Source organism: Clarias gariepinus, chromosome 17, assembly GCF_024256425.1.
Source record: "Clarias gariepinus isolate MV-2021 ecotype Netherlands chromosome 17, CGAR_prim_01v2, whole genome shotgun sequence".
NCBI classification, from domain to species: Eukaryota; Metazoa; Chordata; class Actinopteri; order Siluriformes; family Clariidae; genus Clarias; species Clarias gariepinus.
Window position 1 is genome coordinate 26,373,989 of NC_071116.1, and position 22,961 is coordinate 26,396,949.

At 37.8% G+C, this 22,961-nt stretch overlaps 2 protein-coding genes across 3 annotated transcripts; both read left to right on the forward strand.

The window, feature by feature from the left end:
• The first annotated feature begins 942 nt into the window (after positions 1-942).
• Positions 943-13,620, forward strand: loxa (lysyl oxidase a). 2 transcript variants are annotated; one of them, XM_053475931.1, is made up of 7 exons: positions 943-1,758; positions 2,808-2,916; positions 4,257-4,388; positions 9,393-9,549; positions 10,894-10,989; positions 11,553-11,668; positions 13,090-13,620. In XM_053475931.1, the coding sequence occupies exons 1-7, from the start codon at positions 1,194-1,196 to the stop codon at positions 13,094-13,096; spliced, it is 1,182 nt and encodes a 393-aa protein (XP_053331906.1). In that variant the 5' UTR covers positions 943-1,193; the 3' UTR covers positions 13,097-13,620. The 2 variants fall into 2 exon arrangements, with proteins under 2 accessions (XP_053331906.1, XP_053331907.1); XM_053475932.1 differs by lacking the exon at positions 13,090-13,620 and having other exon boundaries at positions 11,553-11,672.
• A 1,640-nt stretch (positions 13,621-15,260) lies between these two features.
• snx24 (sorting nexin 24) lies at positions 15,261-21,032 on the forward strand. The gene is made up of 7 exons (XM_053516114.1): positions 15,261-15,456; positions 15,682-15,765; positions 18,140-18,244; positions 18,955-19,049; positions 19,170-19,199; positions 19,490-19,554; positions 20,738-21,032. The coding sequence occupies exons 1-7, from the start codon at positions 15,388-15,390 to the stop codon at positions 20,806-20,808; spliced, it is 519 nt and encodes a 172-aa protein (XP_053372089.1). The 5' UTR covers positions 15,261-15,387; the 3' UTR covers positions 20,809-21,032.
• Positions 21,033-22,961: the final 1,929 nt, after the last annotated feature.

Here is a 22,961-nt window from a genome sequence, read left to right on the forward strand (position 1 = left end):
AGGGCCTGTTTTTCAGCGTTTAGACTTGGCCCCTTTGTTTTGACGAAGGATTAATGTTAATGCCAAAGCAAACAAAGACATTTTATAGTATTGTATCCAACATAAGAAAATTGAAGCAACAGTTTGGCAGACAATACTTTGCCACAACAGTTTGGGGAATGTCTTATCTTGTTCCAGCATGATTCTGTGCACAAACCAAAGTAAATAAAGACATAATTTATTGACTTTGAGTGGATAAAATTAAGCGGACTGCAATGCTTCGACATTATACCCAATGGAAACTTTTGGAATGAAATTGAACGTCACTTGTCACAGCAGTCAGGCCTACAGTGTCTGATTGGATGGGTACAAATTCTCACAGACACACTGAAAATCTTGTAGAAAATTTAAAATCTTGTTATGGCATGAAGCAATGGAAGGGACTACTTCCTTTGTTTCCTGTGTTTGAAATGGAATGTCCAACAAACCTATATACAGTAGCTGTGATGGTCAGGTAGGCAAGTGAATTGCTAGGGATTCTGGACCCCCAGCCTTGACAAAGCCAACACTTTTCAACTGACACTGCATTTTTAAGGCATCTCCTGTAACTCAGGGTCCCTTGGAGTTCTCCTTACTTCCCTCCACTTTGCGTCACCCCTGCAAGATGATGTCCACATACTTTTGACCATATGGTGTGTATCAAAATTCAAAATATGCCACTGCTGTAAATGTTCGTATCACTCTTCAAGTTAAAAAAAAAAAAGCTAACAAGGTCCGTTTATAGGTCCGTGAAGGGTTTTTTTTTCCTTCTCTTTCTTTCTTTCTTTTTTTTTATTAAAGAAATGTGTTTAGTGTTTTTTTAAGGTCATGTAGCTCACGTTCACATCTTCAGGGGATTGTCTAAGATGAAATCAGAAACCTTTTTGGGAAAAAATTTAAATAAAAAATACATCAGCTCCTCCTTCTGCTTTCACTTTGCGCATCAGTCGGGAAAGGCTCAGAGCAACAGGCTGAGGCTGCCCCAAGATCTTTTTTTATTTTTATTATCATTATTATTTGTTTTTGTCATCATGCACATTGTTTTTTATTACTTTTTCACTGAGTAGGCTAGGCTTTGACTGCTGAATAAAAATAAAAAAAAAACAGTCCTGACTATTATTTGTATGAATATTGGAGAGTAATTGGCATTGTGTATCAGGGATCTCACGGACGAAATGCGCGCACAAGTCAACGCGGTATTTTACGCGTGCGTGCACCTGTGTTTATTCAGCTGCGTGCTCCAGAGCGCACGGTCTCAGCGGGACTCGGTGCCTCTCAGGCGGACCATCCAGTGGCAGCATGACGGCAGACTCTTCAGCATCCTGAGTCAGGGCGCGCAGTACGTGCCTCCGTTAAAGAGACACGGAAACGGAGATGGAGAGCAGCAGAAGGAGCAGCCGTCTCCGGTCAGACCGTTAACCGTGATCAGCAGCGGCCATGCGAGAAACACCGAACCGTCTGGGTCGCCCTCACGGGGATCGCGCTGGTTGGCACTCAGGCGCGCCGTGACGCTGCGCGGCCGCGTGAACGACACCGCGCGCGCGGCTCCGGGGCCGGTTCCGTCTCCTCCTCCGTCTCCGCCGCCTCCGAGGACGGGAGAGGACGCCATGGTAGGAGACGATCCTTACAATCCGTACAAGTACAGCGAACAGGAAAGCCCGTACTACAACTATTATGACGCGTATGAAAGACCAAGTCCGAACCAGAGACCCGGATACGGAACAAGGTACTTTCAGTACGGTAAGGACACGCTGGTACGGTGTAACATCTTTATACTGATAAGCCATTATTAAAACAGCATTTTTCATATCATTGCAAGAGCCCTAAGGGATATTTACCTACTGGGAAATAAAAAAAAAATTGTTAAAATGTACCTTCCCTTGTCATTGGTTTGGGATGGAAACCTCAACTGCTACACATTTAGTGTGTAACCATCATACATAAAGTGGAACTTAAATTTAATAAAGGTGCATAACTAGACTTTAAGGACCACACTTGTACCGTTATACACCTCCTCTAGCTTTATACTCTATTTCCCTTTCCAAGTAGAAGATACACACACAAAAAAATAAAGGTTGGTGCCAAGTCACATGGAAAGATACAGTCTAGTACCACTATCACAAAATGCATATGTAAAGTGCAAAGTCCCCAGTCATCCACCCTACATTGTATTGTTGGACCTCATACTAGTACTTTAGTATTACACCTATGGAAACTGAAAAAAATATGACAAGTTAATTCCCAGCCCATGCCCAAACCCCAGCCACTGCATGCAGTGCCGGTCCCAAGCCAGGATGAAATGGGAGGATCGTGTCTGGAAGGGCACCTGGCATAAAAACCTGTGCCAAGTGGTTGTGCGGATTGGATGGTCCGCTCTGGCAACCCTCGACAGGAGCAGCCGAAAGACCATTAACAACAACTACATTAATCAGCAAATCATCTGGCCCAAACCCTTTGCTCCTAAATTACATATGTTAAAGCACCTCTCTGTATTGACCATTTTGAAAAACCCAAACCATGATCTTTTCTGATTGGTCCACCTCTTTTTGCTTTGTAGATCAGGCCATTAGGTTCAAGTGCATAATTTGTACACTTTTCCACATTTCATACATTTAGGGGCTCTAGTAGGATGACGTCTCATAGCATTTCCCCTTGTAAAACATTAGCTGTAATAACAGTACATAATTCCATCAAGAATGTTCACTCGTATGTGAATGAAGGAATGCTGATTAGATTTGCACTGCTAACTTAATTTGGCTTTTGTGATAAGATGTTGAATTGTTCTGTAGGTTTGCCTGACCTTGTGCCAGATCCATACTACATTCAGGCCTCCACCTACGTGCAAAGGGTGCCAATGTATAACCTCCGATGTGCTGCTGAGGAGAACTGCCTCGCCAGGTATTGCATAACACTAGAGTTTAGCCAATGTGAAAGCAAAACCTTTGACATATAACTCAATTCATAAATGCTATAAGAACATAAAAGTAACAATGGTCATTTTACTTTGAATAACAGTCATGAAGGTGTCATTTTTGAAGGTCTCATCAACCAAGGTGATTAGACTTGTGTTATATACACTAATTGGTGAAGCATATTCCAGAAGATAACAGAAGTTGCATTTATTCTCGAGCTAGCTAGTTACTGTAGCAGTGCAGAAACCTGTTATCCAAAGGTCTGCCTATTTAACTAGAATAAGTGAGATAAAACCTTATAAGCAGCAGTCTTGTCATTAATGTTAAATTTTTTTACAATTTACCTAATTGAGATTAGGATTAGCATTGATTATGTTTAATTAGCCCCGAGCATCCATCAGGAACGCCAGCTGATGAACTGGCTAATATAAAAACATTACTCAAAAAGTATATCATAAAAATGGAAAAAGAAAAGAAATAAATGTCTCAAATCAGTTTCTTTAAAATTATGTTGCTTTTTTTGGTTAATATTCAAAAATTATGGTAGTGTTATCGAGCTAGAGTTTACTGCACTAGCTAGCAACATAAATAGCTAAACACCTAGTGTTTCTAACTTTGATTTAAATTTTATGTAGGTTTAGGTTATTTTTCCCCAGCAAATGTTATATGAGTACAATTGATTGTTAGCTAAAAGTGTCCTTGCTAGCGATCCTGCTTAAATAATCTAGCTAGCAAATGAAACCCTGCTTGATTTGACAGTTGCTAATGTGTGATGTTGATCTAGTTTGAACTGTACTGCGTCTATAATAGTTGTTGTGCCTTGTCATTTATTATTGCAGTCAGTCTTAATATGTCAGTCGAATTTTTTTTTTTTTTTTTAATTGTCCATGCTTAGTTTGAATGTATTGCATGTCAGAAAATAAGTAATGAACCATATTGAAGTAACTAAGAAAGAAATACTGTAGCTGACATCTAGCATGACTGATGACGGCGTATCAGATGAAGCATGATTATCCCAGTAAAATTCCTATAATTCAACCCAGTTCTGTGAAAGGATGGAAGAAAAAGTGAACTCTTGCTGTAGAGGGAGGACAAATTCACTCCAGGACATGGAAAATTCATCAGCAGACTGTTTAAGTGATTATTGAAGCATACAGACACAGTCTAATCCCAAAGAGAGAGATAAAAATACAGCAATATTTATCCAATATTCCCAACATTTATTTTCCTGCAGTCACACCTTCTTTCCAAAAGTAGTTTGAACTTACTAGGAACCCTGGACGATGTCTGATGTGCTATGTTTGGTCTCTTGTTTGTACTGAGCAGCTCAGCATACAGGTCGAGGGATTATGATACTCGGATGCTGCTGCGCTTCCCTCAGCGTGTGAAGAACCAGGGTACATCTGACTTCCTGCCTAACCGGCCACGCTATTCCTGGGAGTGGCACAGCTGCCATCAGTAAGTTTCTCTCCGCCTGTTTTTTTGCCATCACAGCAGAAGTTTTTTTTTTTTTTTTTTAAACCATGTGCTTCTGTGAGCGTAATTTTGCACTTTGACTTAGTTCTAATGAATGATCTATAATATATTTTGTACTGTACACACAACCAATAATTTGGGAAGATAATATGAATTTGGTTTCTCAGTCCTTAATTGGCCTCTAATATGACTTAATTAAATGGTACTGCACTTTGAGGATAGTTTAAAAGTAAAAGCCTCATGTGCGTTGTTGTTATTATTATTATAGCTACATATACAATATCCTAATATAAGTTTCTTTAGCCAGACTTCTGGATTTTTTCACTAGCAACCCTGATATGCCTCAGCAGTAAACATGGCAGAGAACAGCCTCACTCAGCATTTTACTAGCAAACAGCCTTTACTCATCACTGAATGTTTCAAACAAATCTTGAAGATGATTAAGAGATGGGATGCATGTTTTTCAGACTAATGACTATATCTTTGGCAGATATAAACAAATCACAATCCTGAAGGTTGTGGCCAGAAAAGTGGATAATATCTAAAGCTGAGACTCTACTTCTACATACTGTATTTCCTACCATATTTTAAAATAATTATATAAATTTCATTGATTTAAAGATTATGTTCACACAGTATTGGAACAAAATTAATAATGATAATAATTGTATAAAGTATACAATATCGAGAGCTTTAGTGATTATTGTTTTAAATATACAGTATAAGCAAATTACCTAACCTATAAGGTATGGTTAGTGTCTCATATTTTACTTTTGTCTTAGGCCTCAGAGCTTCCCCAAAGTGTGTCTGTAAATGCTCCAGCTGAAATACCCTTCAGATGATGCATTTTTCATTGCTCAAACCCCTCTGTTTTACTCCTCCTCCAAATGTGCTGTTTTAGAGCTGCACAAAAAGCTGAGAGAGGCGATCTTCTTGTATGAAGTCACATCCGGGCGAAAATCTATCTGGCTTGTTTAAACTCTGTCCAATACAAAACTGAGAAATGGACATGTTTTTGTTTATTTTTTAATATTGGAGACCTGTCTAAATGTCTGAACTGACTGAGTAGTGAATTTTGCACAAAGGGTCCACTATAGGATGTGATATCAGGTCAGATGTGTGCATCTTCCTTTTTAATTGTGAAATGAATATTTTCAAACAACCTCTTTCATATCCTCTGAGCAGCTTTTCGATCCTGTAAACAGTGATATTCTCAGTTCAGTTTGACATTTATGTTGTAACTTTGCCAGATATGATACAAAGCCTTATTCAGATCATATCTACAAACAGAGAAGTTTAAGACAAAACCTCTTTTTATATAATATTAAGTTATTCGTTTGGCCGACAATAGACAGACACTTTATAGCTCCTTTGAGAGAAGCTGTATTATTACAGCTGCTGGACAGCAATGTGTATAAAAGAAGAGCATTTGGCAGAGATGCAGTGATGCAGTGTGCAGTCCAAGCACAGAGCCGAGCAGGTGATCTTACTCAAAGGATACTGCTGTAGATCTCTAGAAGTAGCACCAAGTGGAGTTTGCATGTTCTTCCAGTGCTTGGTACTGTCGTGGGAACACCAGTTTCATCCCATAATCCAAAGACATGCAAATTAGGCTTAATTGACGTTCCCAAATTGTGTGTAAATAAATGTGTGTGCATGTGTGTAAGTGTGTGTGCCTTCGATGGATTAGCACCATGTCCAGGGTGTACCCTTACGTCTTATGGGATAGGCTCCAGGCCCCCCGCAACCCTGTGTACAGAATAAAGCGGTGTAGATAATGAGCAAATGAGTGAGTTAATCATGTCAGATCGTTTTTCCTCCTTAATGTGAAATAACAACAAACAACACCTAAGCAAAAAGAAAATGCTTGCACACATGATTCTGACGAACCACAAATAAAGATTTGTATCTTCAGGATTTTTCTGACTAGTATCTATGATACAGTCATAGAAAGGAAATGATTTCTAAACACACGTTCCAGTGTTGCCCAGATGAGGATGGATTCTCTTATGTTTTTTTCCTCATGCCACCTCCAGGAGTTTTTTCTGCCCACTGTTACCTCTGGCTTGCTTGTAGGAATAAAAGCAAACCCTTTATAAAAGTAAAACCCAAAGTGATGCTTCTCCTCACCAGGGACTGAAGTTCTAGTTGAGATATTATTTATAAACTGGATTTTGTGTCAACTGGAGTTCATTTATTTAAACCTGCTTCGCTGTCATATCTGTAACATGTAACCTGAGGTGACATAAAAAATGTAAAAGATAAAATACTTCATCAATAATTAATTCCAGAATTGAAGCCAGAAGTAAACACAGCACGCATTTCGTAATCAGTGTAAAAAAAAAATACATTCATAGTTTGAGGAGACAGCATAGCTAAAATGTAAACGCGTGTGTTCCTACTTGTAAAAATATATGTGAATCACAGCTTTAGTAACACAACCAGCTGTGACTGCTGACCACTAATGAACAAGCCGTACGTTCGAATGAATTACACTTTGCGAAAATGTTATTGGAAGAGATCCTGCATTAGATCAGCTCACTCTGTGCTAAGTGTGTTGGGGTCTTGGTGCTGTTGGTGGTACAGGAAAACTATCTGTGGTCTTGTCTGAAGGAAAACAGTGTGCAGGCCCGTTCTGCATGCTGAGCTGTTCCAGACACTCTAATGACTTTCAGAGCATAGTTTTGCACTGAAGTCAGATGCGGTTCATCACCATGTATGGAGTACATGTGGCTGAGTTCCAGTCAAAACCAGGCCAGAATCGCACACATGTGGCCCTTTTAGCACAGCTTTGAAAGGTGTTCATTCTCTGTGACATGCAACTGCAGTTTTCTGACCCTTAATCATTTATCCTGATTAATGCATAACTTAGGGAGCTCAACTCCCACCGCAGTTCTAGAGATCTTTGGTGTCTAATGTTTACTTCTTTTAGTTTTGTGCTACAAAAACAAGAAAGCCCATAAGAAAATTTTTCTACTTTATAGGTACCATGGTAGTCCGATGGTACCTGTACCAGATTATATAGCACTGTGGTATTTTTGACAGTACCATGGTACAGATTTGCTGATATACAGTATGTTCAACAGAATGGCACGTGCTTCTACCGTGGTAAATACAATGGTACAAAGTTGATGTGAAACCTCAACAATATGGTACTGCCTGTACTATACCCTACCAGTAGTATGTACTAACATTTCTAATATGGTACATTAAGTACTGTACATGCCATGTTAGATACTTCCTGAACTGTGATAGTCTCTTTGATATCCAATAGGTCCCATGGTATGCACCAATGTACTGTATGTTAATACATACCACACTACCACTACCTGAAGTGCCATAGTACCTACCCTGGTACTCTATAAAGTCCAATAGTGCCTATTTTGCCATAGTAAATTACAGTAAATCTTTCTTGTGCTTTGTCCTACCTGTTGCCAGATCATTTGATCAGCAAGATCAAAGCACAGGTTTTTTGTCGGATGCACCTCCTGTCAAACCCTCCCATTTCCTAACCAGGATTGAAACAACTTGTATGATGTGTAGGTTGCTCAAAGAGCCAACAGTTGCAACCAGACGGTGAAGGGGCTTGAACCCACTGAATAACAACCCAGAGCCTCAACCGCGTAAGCCAACATTGCCCCAGAAAACTAGCCCTACTCAGTCAGCTTCCAGTTCTTAAATGGTCACACATAAATGCTTACACATGCTTGTTAATGTGGTTTAGGATACGCTTATCTATATACATGACTAAAACTCCGCCATGCAGCTGAATGCTGTATCAATACGGAGTGCAGCATGTTAATAAATCCTAGTTGATTTTTTAAATCTTAAATTCTTAGTACATTCAGAAATAAGAATGTTATTGGGGAAATATTAGAGTGCAAACTGGAATTCTTACTGATCCATCAGTGCTTTCATATTTGCTGTAGAGAATGTACAGCTTAAACCTTTACTAATTCAAAAAAAGAAAGATATTCATAGAGCATTGCAAAGTCAGATTTTTTCCACATGTCCTTTTGGGACTATATGTACTGAAATATGGCTTCAGCGTAAACACCAAGTCTGCATTCCAGCACTGATCTCTACACATGGCCTTTCTCTCCAGGGGGACCCTAAGCCTTTTATTCACAGGAAAAATCTCAGGAATCTTAAGCCTTGAAATCTTAACAAGGTGTCATTCAAACAGTCATTGCCAATATCAGAACTTGACCTGACTATTGAGCTTAGAGATTGTATCTAGATTTGATCACTTGGCTGATACATTTATCAGCCGGTTACGATTAAGGCATAATAGAAATAGTCAGATGAGGATTGAGGGATTTGTTTAAGGATCCAAAACCTTCTGATCAGGAGCCCGAAGCCTTAAACACTGAAAGCTTAAACGCAGTGACGTTCCTCTAATACAGTTGCTCTCAACCCTGGTCCTAGTGTCTTCTCAGGTCCTGGCACGCCTGTTTTAACTAAGAAGCTAATTAAAAATGTTCCTTTTCTAAATCTGCAGTGGGAGTGACAGAGCAGGATAAACACTAAAATGTGCTGAACAGGCGCACATCCAGGACCAGGGTTCAGAACCAGTACTAAGATTATTATTGGTACTACTAAGATATCATGCCCAGCTTACACTTAACTACCACTAATTTACTACTTAATTACAAATTAAGTTTGCTTCATTAGTTTTATTGATTTTACAATGCACTTAATGTACTTAATGAATTAAAAACTTAAATGGGTTATGTTTAATTCAGAAAACATGAACCTTCTACAATTCATTAATTGTTGAGAAATTCAACAATGGAATAAGTTAAACAAGCCTTGGCTGAGGTCAGAGCAGAGGGTCAGCCATTATACAGCCCCCCTGGAGCACCTTGTTTAGCTGGATGGATGGATGGATGGATAGATTGACTGATAGATTGATAGATGTTTGTGTGAGTGTGTTTGTGTGTGTTAAAATAATTCAAACAATTCCCTTTCACTGTGAAAACACAGGCATTTCCACAGCATGGACGAATTCAGCCATTACGATCTGCTGGACGCCAGCACTCACTCCCGTGTGGCTGAGGGACACAAGGCCAGCTTCTGCCTGGAGGATACATCCTGCGACTATGGCTATTACAGGCGCTTTGCTTGTACTGCTCACACACAGGTGACTCAGCTCTACCTTGGCTGGTGCTAATTTATGCTATTTTAAAAATCGCATTATGTAAGAGTCAGTATTAATGAGTTTGTGTTGGACTTTTTGGGGACATGGGACTACTTTTTAGTTCATTAGTCATTAGATTAACAAGTTCAGTTGTAATATTAACTATGACGTTTTGGGGTATGTGAATGATATTGTACATGTTATTATTTAAGAAAGAAATTACATAATTGTTAGTGTATGATGTTTTGATTTGATATTTATGTAGCGCATCTCCAGTTTTAGTGCTTTGTATGTCAAGTTTTCTGCCACTTGAAAGGCCTGAGCATAAAGAACTTTGTGCTTTGCGATTTATTTCTATGAGGGGCATTCAAGTCAAAGCCGAACTTTTGATTTTGCAGAATAACTGAACACAGTTATGAGAGTAAAAACACTTTCTTTATTTCTCTTTATAATCCCCTGCTACACAAATACACTTATCCCAGTGTTTCACTAGTGCTTACATACCATCAAGATAGAACGTTTTCTCAGGACGCTGGAGCCATGATTGGACTTCTCCACATCTGGAATGCTGGTCTCTTAGGAACTTCTTTAATGTCCCAAACATGTGGAAATGTCTTAGTGTGAGGTCAGGACTGTACGGGGATGTGGCAATATCTCCAGGATGAACTACTGTAAATGTAAGTGGTGTTGGTGAATGATTGTTTGTACAGTTCAAACAGACTGACTTCCTCAAGTCGGTGACAAGTTATCCGGCGATTTTAAATGATTAGGCGTTCCACTCTCTGAATGTTCGGAATAACTGCAGTGTGCTCACCCGGGATCAGTGCAATGCTCACCCGGGATCATCATTCACAGATGTACAGCCCTCTTTAAAAAATTCTGATATTTTACAGCGGCTAAGAGTCTCATTACCATACTGTGCTTGAAGTCTCCTGTAAATGTCAATGAGTTTTATGCCCTCATTCATCAGAAAATCATAGGTCCTGGTTTAACCTGAACGCCCCTCATAACATGCTAAACCACTTTCATATTATGCAAGTTTGTTTAAGTGTTCATAGCTGCTATAACACGAATGATTAAAGCAATTTGTTTCAACTAAGATGGGTAACTAAAATGGATAAAAAAAAACTACTTATGTTGCATTAAAGTAATCATCGGCAGGTTTCTAAGAGATTTTAGGCTTATAATTGTTGGAAATGAATCAGTAACTTTGCTCAACTTTTTATAGTACTTACATCAGGAACATGTATTGAAACAATTTATTTTAACTTGAAAACTATTTTGTTAATGCAGCCTAATGCAACGTGTGAGGAAGGACATGTGCATGCTGATAGTGTTTGTGTGTAGGGTCTGAGCCCAGGATGTTACGACACTTACAACGCCGACATTGACTGCCAGTGGATTGACATTACAGACGTCAAACCTGGAAATTACATCCTCAAGGTGTGTGTCATGATCAAGCTGTTGGTGTATCTATATTTCTTACATCTGTACTCTATCAAAATAAACACAACAACCAAAAACATAAGAGTAAATCAATTCACACAACACACAAGACAGAAAAAGACAGCAGCAAATGTAGAAACATGGCTTAAATTTAAAAGCGGGGTTTCTTATTATATCCTTTACATACTCACTGATTAATTGGACATGGCATGTGACTATCACACATGAAAAATGTTGTCTAGTTAGTCTTGAGAAAACAGGTTAAGTAACTTGTAACTCATTTTGTCATTTACTTGGTGTTCCATCGTTTGCATGCTTATAATAATGCCATACATATTTGATAGAATAGCTAAAATTTTATCATATGAATTGAAAAACATGACTATTAAAAATTCCTTGTAAATATTTCCTCACCATCCTGTAGAATGCTTGGTTTGAGTTCTGCTGTTGTCTTTTTATGGTTTGTTAGTGTGTTTTCGGGCCACTCTACCAAAATTTACAAGGGAATCAAAAGGCTATAACAGTCAGTGGTACTAATTAATGTTGGCTTTGTTTTTCAGATAAGCGTGAACCCTGGTTTTAGTGTTCAAGAGTCTGACTACAGCAACAACATTGTGCGGTGTGACCTTCGCTACACCGGCAACTATGTCTACGCTTCAGGATGTCAATTGTCACCGTGAGTGACGTCTTTTATTATGTTTTAAATGTAGTACAGGATTTAAAGAATATCACAAATTTCACATACTCCCGAATACTAATTCAGAAATCTGGTGCTTTTGAAATATGATATATAAATCAGCAGTTATTTAAGCATCTGATGATTTCAATATTATAGTTATTGTAAGATATAGAGAGCATCATATTTCTTAATTTAACATAGCAATACCAAACCTCGAATTGGAAGCAGCTGATACAATTATAGCATGTATATATTTGTTTTATTTATTGGTAGAATTGTTATTTTTAGCTTAAAGTACTTTCTTTTTGTAGTATATAATTTCCCTTTTTTTCAGTACCAACAGTTATACATTCTGCACATACCTATATATAATGATACATATTGAGTATCTTAAAAATGCCTTAAAGTATAGCGATGTGATATTTTTGTGATATTGCCCTTGCAAGTGAGAAACAAGTAACCTAACACAAGGGACATTTCATATTATATCATATCATATCAAATTTGTGTTTTTGTGCATTCTAATTCATCTAATGAAAGAAATGTTGATATGGCAATTCTGATTCCATTTCCTGTGACCACAACTAAGTTTCAGTGCACAGTGAAACTAACAACAAAACAATACATCCTTTGATGTCCTTAACTGACATTAAGGAAGTTGCAAAAGCTGCACAGACACACAACGTCTTTCAGATGACTTTCCAAAGTTTCATTATACAGCAGTTAATCACATACCATCACTGTGCTGTACAAATAACATGCAACATCCCTTGTAGAGAAAAGTGAACATCAGGCATATTGAAATGTACAATATGTCATTTAGGCATAGCCGCAAAAAATCACACACTCTAAGATTGATTTAAACGCCTTTAGCTTTAAATACATCACCTATTTGGTGGCCAATTCATGTGTGAAAATTATTCCTCATGCTCCCAAAACCACTGACTTCACAATTTAAGTAATATGACCTGGTAAGAATATGAATATAATATATATAAAGAAATGTAGTAATGTGCAGTTAATTTATACATTTAGTACATTCAGGTCATCAGCTACATTTTATCGCTACATAATGTTGTTTTGCCTGGACCTGACCAACTGGAGCAACCCCAGATCATAACACTTCCTCCAGGGGCTCGTACAGTGGACACTATGCAGGAATGGTGCATCGCTTCATGTGCTTACCTTCTTACCCTGACTCACCATTGGTCTGTCAAAAGGTCACCAAATGACCTTTTTTCTATTGCTCCTTAGTCCAATCTAAGTGTGTGTAAATTGTGTAAATGACAAATATACAAATATTTGTAGTCTGGAAAACAGCGGCAGCGTAAATGGCCTATATGGAATCACTTGAGTCTGAAACGAATTCCTAGAAAAGAAGCAGCACTGTAACACTGGTGTGATTTGCTCTATTTCAGATATTAAAGGACGTTCAGGACGACTTCACGAACGTGGCTGAACAGAGGCGACTTTAATGTTAGTAAGCCATCATGAAGAAAAGCAGTGGATTTCCACAAGACCAAATACGATATTTCTAATACAATCTCTTTGAAACTTAGCACATATTAAGAGATGAAGCTTAGATACGGTTCTATTTTTTATGTATTTTCATTTTTGTTAAATGAATTGATATTTCATTTCATTTTATTTCATTTCAATAGACATATTTTAATTAAGATTATAAAATGTTTACAAAAAATAGGATGCTCCAGCTGAAGATAAAACGGCCATTTCAGTAGGAAGTGCTATTCTCCTATAGGGCCATGTTTAACTCAGCTTTACAGTGAAGTAGATTAAAGGTTCAGTCTGATCCACACCGGACAACAGTCAGCTTTTTGACCATGTCCGTGACGCTATATTTGTTTATTCTGAGAACTTATTTAACAAATGCTCGTATTACTGCAAGACATGTATAACATGAAAATGACTTGAATAAATATTCATTCTGATTCTGTCTAAAAGATTTCTTTGGATAGTTAAAGATGCATTAACCAAAAATAGCAAACAAATTACAAACACACATAAACTATAGTATGTGCATTACAGCAGCCAGAGCCATGGCTTACACTATTTATCTGTTCATCCATGTCCATATCCATGTATGTGTACAAATGAAACACAAATAATATATGTATTTAATGTCATAAGGGAGTTGTTTAAAGTTTAAACACTACCCGGATTTTCCACTTGCCTTAAATTAGCCAAGACATCCAACTGCAAGATTTGTGTATACTTTACATCAATGACGCAAATGTATCTAACAGGTAATGGCAGCTAATGAACAACAGCCTTCATGTAACTCTATGCCAACATCAACACACACACACACACACACACACCTTAAAAGAGCTCATTTGACAGATTGGATCGAATATGTTTATAATATTTATTCAAATTGAGTCATTAAAGACTTATAATCCATTAAACCAAAGGTACAAGAGCATTTTTTAAGTTGTAGATTATAATTCTGATAAGATGAGCCCTGAAAAGCCTAAGGAAGTCTTAGGGTTGGTCTTGAGTTTATTTTTAGTTTTCCTAAAAAAAAGAATTGTTTTTACTATGGGACAATAGCCCCTGACGTATTACCAATAATAAACAAACATTAGCCAATAGCTGATAAAAACCAAGTGTTATCAGAATAAATAAAGTTATTCAACATTAGACCATCATACACCACATCCATTATGTTGCCGCAAAGTTGGAAGAACACAATTGTATATAATGTCTTTGTATGCTGTAGTATTACCTTTTCTTCAGTGGAGCAAAGATGCCCAAACCTCTTCTATTTTCACAATGCGTCTGCACACAAAGCAAGCCCCATGAAGACATGGTTTGTTTAGATTGATGAAGGTTGGATGATGAGTTTGATGATCAAGTGTTCTGCACAAAGCTCAGACCTCAACCCCAGTGAATACCTTGGGAATGAACTGAAACGAGACATAAATATACCAGTATAGTATATTATGCAAGGGTGGCATGTGGCGTTATGATTAGCACTGTGGCCTAGCACTTCCAGAGATGAGGATTTGATTCCCGCCTTGGGTCTGTGTGCATGGAGTTTGCATGTTCTCCCAGTGCTCTGTGGTTTTCTCCCACAGTACAAAGACATGCAGATTAGGCTACTTGGCATTCCCAAATTGTTTGTAGATGTGCACGTGCCCTGGAGTGGATTCGCACCATGTCCAGGATGTACCCCACCTCATACCCACAGTCACTTGGAATAGGCTCCAGGCTCCCTGTGACCCTGTACACAGGATAAGAGATATAGAAGATAAATAAACTAATGAATAATATTTATGTAGGAATAAATGTATTCTGAAGGTGTGATGTTTTAAAATTTTGTGAATTAATTTATGAACATATGAAGATAAATCACATACCATTAACATTTTTTAATTTTTTAACAGTTTTTTCATGACTAGAAATAAATATATTTTGCTAGTTAAATGAACTCTGGTGTGAACTCTTTGCACAATAAATGAACTCTGGTGTGATTTAAAATCAGGCAAATGCGATTACAGCCTAAAGGCCCATTTGTGCGTCCTTTTGTGCTCTAGACTGCGCATGCGCACTCTCCCATATCGTACGGTTTGTTTATCAGCCGCCCGCCCGTTTTCACTGAACCTGACAGCCAGCACAGGGTCACCAGACCATACGGTTTACTCCTTATTGTATTGGCTAATCAATTATACAAATATATATCACAAGTTTTCAGAATGCATCCTGTATCCGTGTCCATCCCTTCTTTCCGTTCAGAAGAGAGCGGCTCGGAAAAATGCTACACGGTGAGTTATGCATTAATTAAAGTATAGCGTTACATCTTTAACCCGAGTTATGTTGTTTAGGTTGTGCTGGTCTAACACAATATATGTTTATACAATTTATAATTATACTCCCAACATGACTGTGAATATAAATCCGTGAATACACTTGTCGTGCTCTGAGATTTATCACGCACACCGCTCGCACCGTGCCGCGTTCATTAGCTTCAGGATTTTGTGTTCTGTCAGGTTTTTAAGATCGAGGTGTTGACGAGCGGGCGGCAGCACACCGTGGAGAAGCGCTACAGCGAGTTCCATGCTCTGCACAAAATGGTGAGCTTTTTTCATTTTTACTCAGAGCTGTGCATCTGGTACCTGCTTTGCGTTTTGGTGGTTTTCCGGTGAAAACACCTGCATACATGTGCAGCGTTCAAGTGTTACAAAGGTCATTTACCACAAACAATATTTGTGGCTGATAATTTTAAAACTGGGTTTGTACTGTAGTTCAGGAACAGTGTTGATGAAATATACAGGACAAATATGTAACATGTAACCTATTTATTGTTTAATTTGATAATCTAATTTGAAAATATGCTATAACATGCATGAAAGTGGACTATAAATCACACAACATCACATGGACAAACCTGCAATGACATTTTATCTAAATACATGTACTTCAATATGGAGTCAGTATGGGTTAAGGTAAACGCTGTCCACATAATTTTGAAGTGTTCCTGAGGGAATTTGTGTCCATTCATTCTGTTCCAGTTCATCCCAAAGGTGCTCGATGGGGTTGAGGTCAGGGCTCTGTGTTTGGTCCAGTCAAGTTCTTCCACACCAAACTCGTCAAACCATGTCCTTACTGTATAGTCCTTGGTTTGTGCACTGGGACACAGTCTTGATGGAATAGAGAAGGGCCTTCACCAAACTGTTGCCACAAAGTTGGAAGCATGGCATTGTCCAAGATTTTTTAGTACCTTGAGGCATTAAGATTTCCCTTCACTCTGGATAAGGGGGATAACTTGAATTCGGTAATTAACATGTTTGGCCATATAGGGTAGCTGCCTTTGTTTCAGAACTGACTGAGTTAATGTCACAGGAGATTGTTACCCTGGGCTGAGTTACCCTGGGCTGAGTTACCCTGGGCTGAGTTACCCTGGGCTGAGTTACCCTGGGCTGAGTTACCCTGGGCTGAGTTACCCTGGGCTGAGTTACCCTTCTTGTTTTTGCAATATTTACCTGCCATTCCATTAATTTATCAAAAGAACCACACTGAACAATTTATTTTTTATTTTTTTTTTTAGTTTGCTTATTTTAAATAAATATAGGTTGTTGATTTACAGAATAATTCATTTTAACCATTTATACAGACAGGGCTGAGCAAAAAATTTGACAATTACATAGGCAAAGAAATATTGCAGCTACTCACGATCTTGTGTTTTTCTGGTTGTTTTTATGACAAAAAATAATACCAATAAGCTAATTTTGAGAGTTAATTTTTTCAACGTCACTCCCATATTCCAGTAGTGGTAAAATTTCAAAGCAATCATAGCTTTCATTCTACATAATACATCTGAAAACCCAAATGCACAGTTTGATATCTAAAGTTTTCCTCATTGAAACAAGCCTACTTCTATTGAACAACTTTTTTTATCTTAATTAATTTATTTTATTATCATTGACTTGTGCTGTGTTGCCGGCAGAGATCTGTGCCGCTTGGGCTTTAAAGCATATTTTTAATATCTGTGTAGTCCTACTAAAACAGAAATGGTTCTGGATGTCATAGATATACTATCACTACTTACACATTTTTTTTTTGTTTGGCATAGCCGGTGTTTGCACAATTATTTAAGTTTAATTTCGATTGCTTTCTTTAAAACAAGAACATAGTGGAACAAAAACAAGTGGAACCTCTAAGCTCAAGTTTTACATGTTACTCAGGGCCACAGTCACTCCATGAAGACCTGGAACATAACCATATTGTCCTTAACTTTAAACATACAATGCTATAGACACACAAATGGCTTAGGGGGATTTCGGCTGTCAGGGTTTCAACGGCTACATAATGGTGTGTTTATGCCAAAAGTTGATGAACTTTTAGCAGTAAGTTTTTCCTCTCTCCCATGCTGAGTCACAGAAAAGGAGAGGTAACCTCCCACACCCTAAAGATAACACACTTTCCCGTCAGAATTGTAGTCCTGTACAGCACTAAATTATATTTTATGGTTTAAGCCGCTCCAAATCATGACATAACGGCTCAACTGCCTTAAATATATACGTTTCGTAAATTAGACAGGCTCAGACAGACAGAAAAGTGCCCATTTACCCAGGTTAATTTTATATCGTTTAAGCTTTTTATTGCGTTTTGTTTTTGTTTTGGGTTTAAACTTAATCTCCTAAAGTGTCTCTTAGAAAAGATTTTGAAAAGATTACGAGGCATGCTGGGTGATGTGTGTGTGGTGCATAATTAACACTGAGGATGTGTGAGTAATATCTGTCATTTATTCTTCTGCACATGGTCTCACAGATGTTGCTTTGTTATCACGGGAAAAAAGTTTAAATGGAGATCTGAAATGGTCAGATAGTACACATGGATGTTTTACTTTTGCTCATGGTGTTAAATATCACACAGCCATAACAGAATAACACAGTAGTGTTAAAGAAGCTAGTATAAGTGTTCACTTCTTGTTTGGATTCTTTATAGTTAAAGAAAATCATTAAACCTCCAGAGCTTCCATCAAAGCATGTGAGGAACTGGATCCCTAAAGTTCTGGAGCAGAGAAGACACGGTCTGGAGTTTTACCTTCAGGTACGGCTGAGGGGAGGGTATATTTTATGAAATGCTTTATAAATGTGGACCTTCATCATTATGTCCAAAGACAGATTTTTTTTTTATTTAAATTTTATTTGTCACATACACAGTCATACACAGTACGAAATGTAGTGAAATGCTTAATTTTTTTTGAGCTTATCGTTTTAAAAGAAGACATTGAAATTTCAGTCATGGGTTCTTTGATGACTAGGGTTTGCTTTGGAGATACAGGGTTCAGCATTGTGCAATATCATGTCTAAATCACAGCTTATTTCAAGTAAATTAAGTATATAATTACAGTCACAACCACTTCTTTATATAGCTCAGTTTAAATCTTGGGCCACGCCCCAGTGTATGACTGCATGCATGCAGTCTGTTTTAAGCTTCATTTTTTCAGTCCAGTTTTAGAGATGTGTGTCATACAGTAGGAAATAAATATGTCTGTTTTTAGACACTTAACAACTCTTCAAGTGTGTCTTTTTTGTGCATGCACTGTAGATGATACCAAACTGCTAACTTTTTAATATAATTGCAAACTTGATGCCTATATTCCGATAGCTTCAGACCATCTGCGTAGAATTTCAATTTAAAAAAGTTGATGACTGCATTGGGACATTTTTAGGAATTTTTCCAGCCTTATTTTGTCTTGTTGATTCACGTTCTTCCCTGTTGACCCTGTACACGTGTGTTGTTTTTTCTTTCTCTAGACTATAATCATGGAAAATGAGGTCCTTCCTAAAATATTCCTGGATTTTCTCAATATCCGCCATCTCCCGTCCCTGCCAAAGGCCGAGAGTTGTGGGTAAGGAGGGGCCGCTAGGGTGCAATTTTGTAAAAGGAGAAAGAGACTGTCGCCAGTGTGATTCTATCGAGCTTTTTTTCCCCTCTATTTATATATTTTTTTCCCTTTTTTTTTTTTCAGGTCCTTAGAAACTGAATCCGAGGACTCATGGTACGGCTGTAATTTTATATTCTACGAATTATAATTTAAGTGAACAGTATAATGACATACATCAAGAAGAAACTGTGCTTCTACGTATGTCATTTGCATTGTGAGCGTTTTGCTTGTAGGGGAAAAGGCTTATGTGGAAATATCCTTACGGCCAGAATTGCAGCGTCAACAGGATTAATGTGACGCAGCCGACATAGAAATGTTGCAAAGAGTCACGTATATCAGGGCTTTCTCTCAGTCCTTTGTTCCTTCCTCATGTTATTTTTCTTTCTTCTTCCCTTCCTCTACAGTAAACTGACACATCAGCCTGTTCTCCTCTTCCTGAGGGACCCCTATCTGCTTCCTGCCACTAATGGTACGTATACACAAGCACTTAAACATAATTTAATCATCTAGTGTTTAAGTGTAAAATAAGCATGATTAACATCTTATTCAAGAATTCAGGTTAACCTAAATGAACTAGACTCAACAAGAATGAAGTAGAAGCAGCACAAGCATGAAAATGTCTGCTACACTAATTAGGAATGCTAGAATATGTTGTGACATGACGCATCAAGATGCAAAAGAGTGCATCATGAAAACGTGCATTTCATGTAATCATTTTTATTAATTATGCATGTGTTTCAATTCAGTTTTATTTTATTTAGCACTTTTAACAAGGGTTATTGTTGCTAAGCCTTATTGTTGCTAAGCAGCTTTATGAAATCAAAAACGTCTGAGGAAATGTGAACAAGTCTTAATGATCAGATTGTCCCATGATGAGGAAGCCCACGGTGACGGTGGTGAGGAAAATCTCCCTGAGATAAGGCAGTAGGAAGAAACCTTGAGAGGAAGCAGACTCAAGAGGAAACCCATCCTCATTTTGGTGACATCAGATAGCAAGAACCGATCAGCACTGTGTATTATGAGGCTGGAAGTTCAGTATAACAAATGTGTGTGAACGTGGAGACCCCCTTCGTGTTTGGAGGTTAAGGTACAAAATTTAGTTCTGAACTAACGAGTGACTGCATTTACAAGTCATTAGAGAACAAGTGAAACACATTCTCTCGCCGAGTGCTGGCACGATCTGCACTTGTGAAGTTATCAGTAGTCTCTCTGATAACTTTGAGCGACTGCACTGCATTCTGGGACAATTTATCAAGATTAATGTTTGCAGTCTCCACTATGCCCATGCTGAATTACTTATTAATATGATGAATGAGAAAATAAATTCTAATCTTTAGGCCCTAACGGCAAAACCTGATTATGATCCGTTATGTTTGAGATAAGAAAACTCTTACAGCAATAACATTGTTCTTTTGTGATGTCAGTGAGGCAGACAACAACCATCTCGCAGGCGTAATGAAAATTCAGCACTAAACACAAAGGAATCAGAAACACAGTTCCAAAACACATCCCTGATATTTCAATATGATCACATTGAACGTGTGTCAGATTTAAGTTTTTTTAAGAGCGCTTTGGTCTGTTGCTCTTTGTTGCATTGGTTTGTTGTACAGGGCTGGGTGACATTCCATTACTTAAATCTATTTCTTTTCCAGACACTATGTCGAACGTCATCACTGAAGGCGTGATTCATGGAATATTCTACCCGGACCTGCAGCCGAGGTAGACCAGGGCGCTCTCCAGTCAAAATATACAACCTCATTTGGTTTCATGGACAAAGAGGCATTTATACTCTAATCATTTACACAAACACTACAAGAACCTACTCATGAAGTCCAAACTCTGTTTTGTTTTTTCAAATCCATGTAAGGCATTGTGAATTTACAGAGCATCAGCAACTTTAATCGTCGTCTTTTTTCATTCAAGAAAAAACAAACTGATGTAATTGTGCTACCTTGTGCTGTAAATAATTTTACTACATCAGCGACTAGAGCTGGATAATTTGCAAAACAACAAAATATTTTTGTGATTAATACTATTCGACAAAACTACTCAATTATTGGTATTTTTACAAAAAAAAAAAAGAAAAAGCTGCAATCTGTAAAGCTAAAAAGGTTTTCTAGCCCTGCAATAAACCTCATCTTAGATAGAGGTATATCAAAATAGTTATCATTTGCAGTTTTAGCAGTCAGCACATGTGGTATTTGAGATTTCTGTTAACATTTGTTCCGGTACAGAATTTAGCTTCGCCCACTTAAGAGTAGAGAAACAGCTGATCAGCTCTGTGGCTTTTCCTTGATGTGAACATACCTGCAGCAGAAAGACTAGTGTTAAATAAGGAGAAGAGGGAAAGTATGAACAATGTGTTTACTGTGAGTGCAGTTCAGCTTACAGACAACAGAGGGTGCTAAAAATGACCAACTGCTACTTTAAACTTTGGGAAAACCTGTATAGAAGTTAAACGGCAAGATGTGGAACTCCATCTGTTTCAGATTATTTATATGAATGCGATCGTACTAGACTCGCAATGCATAAAGCCTTCCTGTTTTGGTTTTTATTATGTAGCTATTCAGTAAGTTGTTTTTGCCCCCTGCATGCTTAAGCTGCTTGATTAAGATCATCTGTACAACTGACGAAATTTACATTTTATTAGATTTTTAAAACATACCAGATTTATTGTTATTGCTAAATATTGATCACCACTCAGCTCTGTTAGACTTTTACAAAAAAGCTTCATTCACCCATCATAAGTATAGTGTAACTATTCCAACTCCTGTACTTGTCCTGTACCTGTTCAACAGTGATTGATGTACTCACTGGAAAGTAATGAAATTTCCTGTTTGGACCAAACAACTGCAAAGTGTTAACTGAACCTTTATACACAACATTCTTTCACTGACAGGGTTGGAGAACTTACCTCAACTGTACAATCATCAGTAATGGCATTTATGAAAAAGGGAAAAATAATCTCCTGAAAAATCTGAGTAATTAATCTCTGCAGCTGCTAGAAACTGTGAAGGAGACATTTATCCGAGTGTATAGTTTACGTAGTCCAGATGTCCAGCATTAGATGAGGTTTGAAGTAAACCTCAGTAAGACTTCTGACTTTGTTCACTTAAGGTGCATGTGGGATGGTGGGAATTTGTGTTCACTTTTTTTGTAGCAACAACCTAGTGAGCTGAGTGTATTGACTAATTTATGCAAGTTCTCATGCTTAAACAGCAAACTGTATTAGTCAGTGTTAAAGATTTAACATGCAAATATGTCCCTTTGTTGATTTAAACTCATTATGTTTAGTTTAATTTTGATGCCCTAAGAAGCCGTGTTGGTTTGACATCATACCAGAAACTGGATAGGTACTCGTCTACAAGAAGCTGACAAGTAGGAATTTCAATTCAAAGGGACATTTTATTTCATTTTCCCTAGTTGGAAATTACAAACCACCTTGAGCATAGCATGTACAGAGAAGTAGTTGAATGTTTAAATAATACATGGACGGCCATATTAGACACACAGCAGTGGTTCCCATGTATTTATGTAGACGATGAGCGAGTGTGTGTCATTACTTGTGTGGCTAAAGTGCAATATTGGAGAACAAACACATCTTGGCTGATTTTTTTTTTTTTTTTTTCTTGTTCATGGCATCTATCATGAGGATTATGCGAATAGTGTGTAGGGGTGGTGAAATGAGCGAGGTGTCATATTACTCTTGGGCAAGATGTAAAATAAAAATATTTGGCAATTTAAAGAAAAGGGCTAAACAAATCCATGGAGCTAATATTAGCTTTTTATGAAAATGTATAACCAGGAACATGACGGTCAAGTAAGTAATCGGACACTAAACTTCGCCCAACAAACTGCTCAATAAAGTTGGTCAGT

Coding starts and splice junctions, on each gene's coding strand:
- loxa (XM_053475931.1), top strand. CDS start 1,194: ATGCGCGCACAAGTCAACGCGGTATTTTACGCGTGCGTGCACCTGTGT. Junction 2,917..4,256: donor GAGGAGAACTGCCTCGCCAG/GTATTGCATAAC, acceptor TGTACTGAGCAG/CTCAGCATACAGGTCGAGGG. Junction 9,550..10,893: donor CTTGTACTGCTCACACACAG/GTGACTCAGCTC, acceptor GTTTGTGTGTAG/GGTCTGAGCCCAGGATGTTA.
- snx24 (XM_053516114.1), top strand. CDS start 15,388: ATGCATCCTGTATCCGTGTCCATCCCTTCTTTCCGTTCAGAAGAGAGC. Junction 15,457..15,681: donor GCTCGGAAAAATGCTACACG/GTGAGTTATGCA, acceptor GTGTTCTGTCAG/GTTTTTAAGATCGAGGTGTT. Junction 19,050..19,169: donor CCAAAGGCCGAGAGTTGTGG/GTAAGGAGGGGC, acceptor TTTTTTTTTCAG/GTCCTTAGAAACTGAATCCG.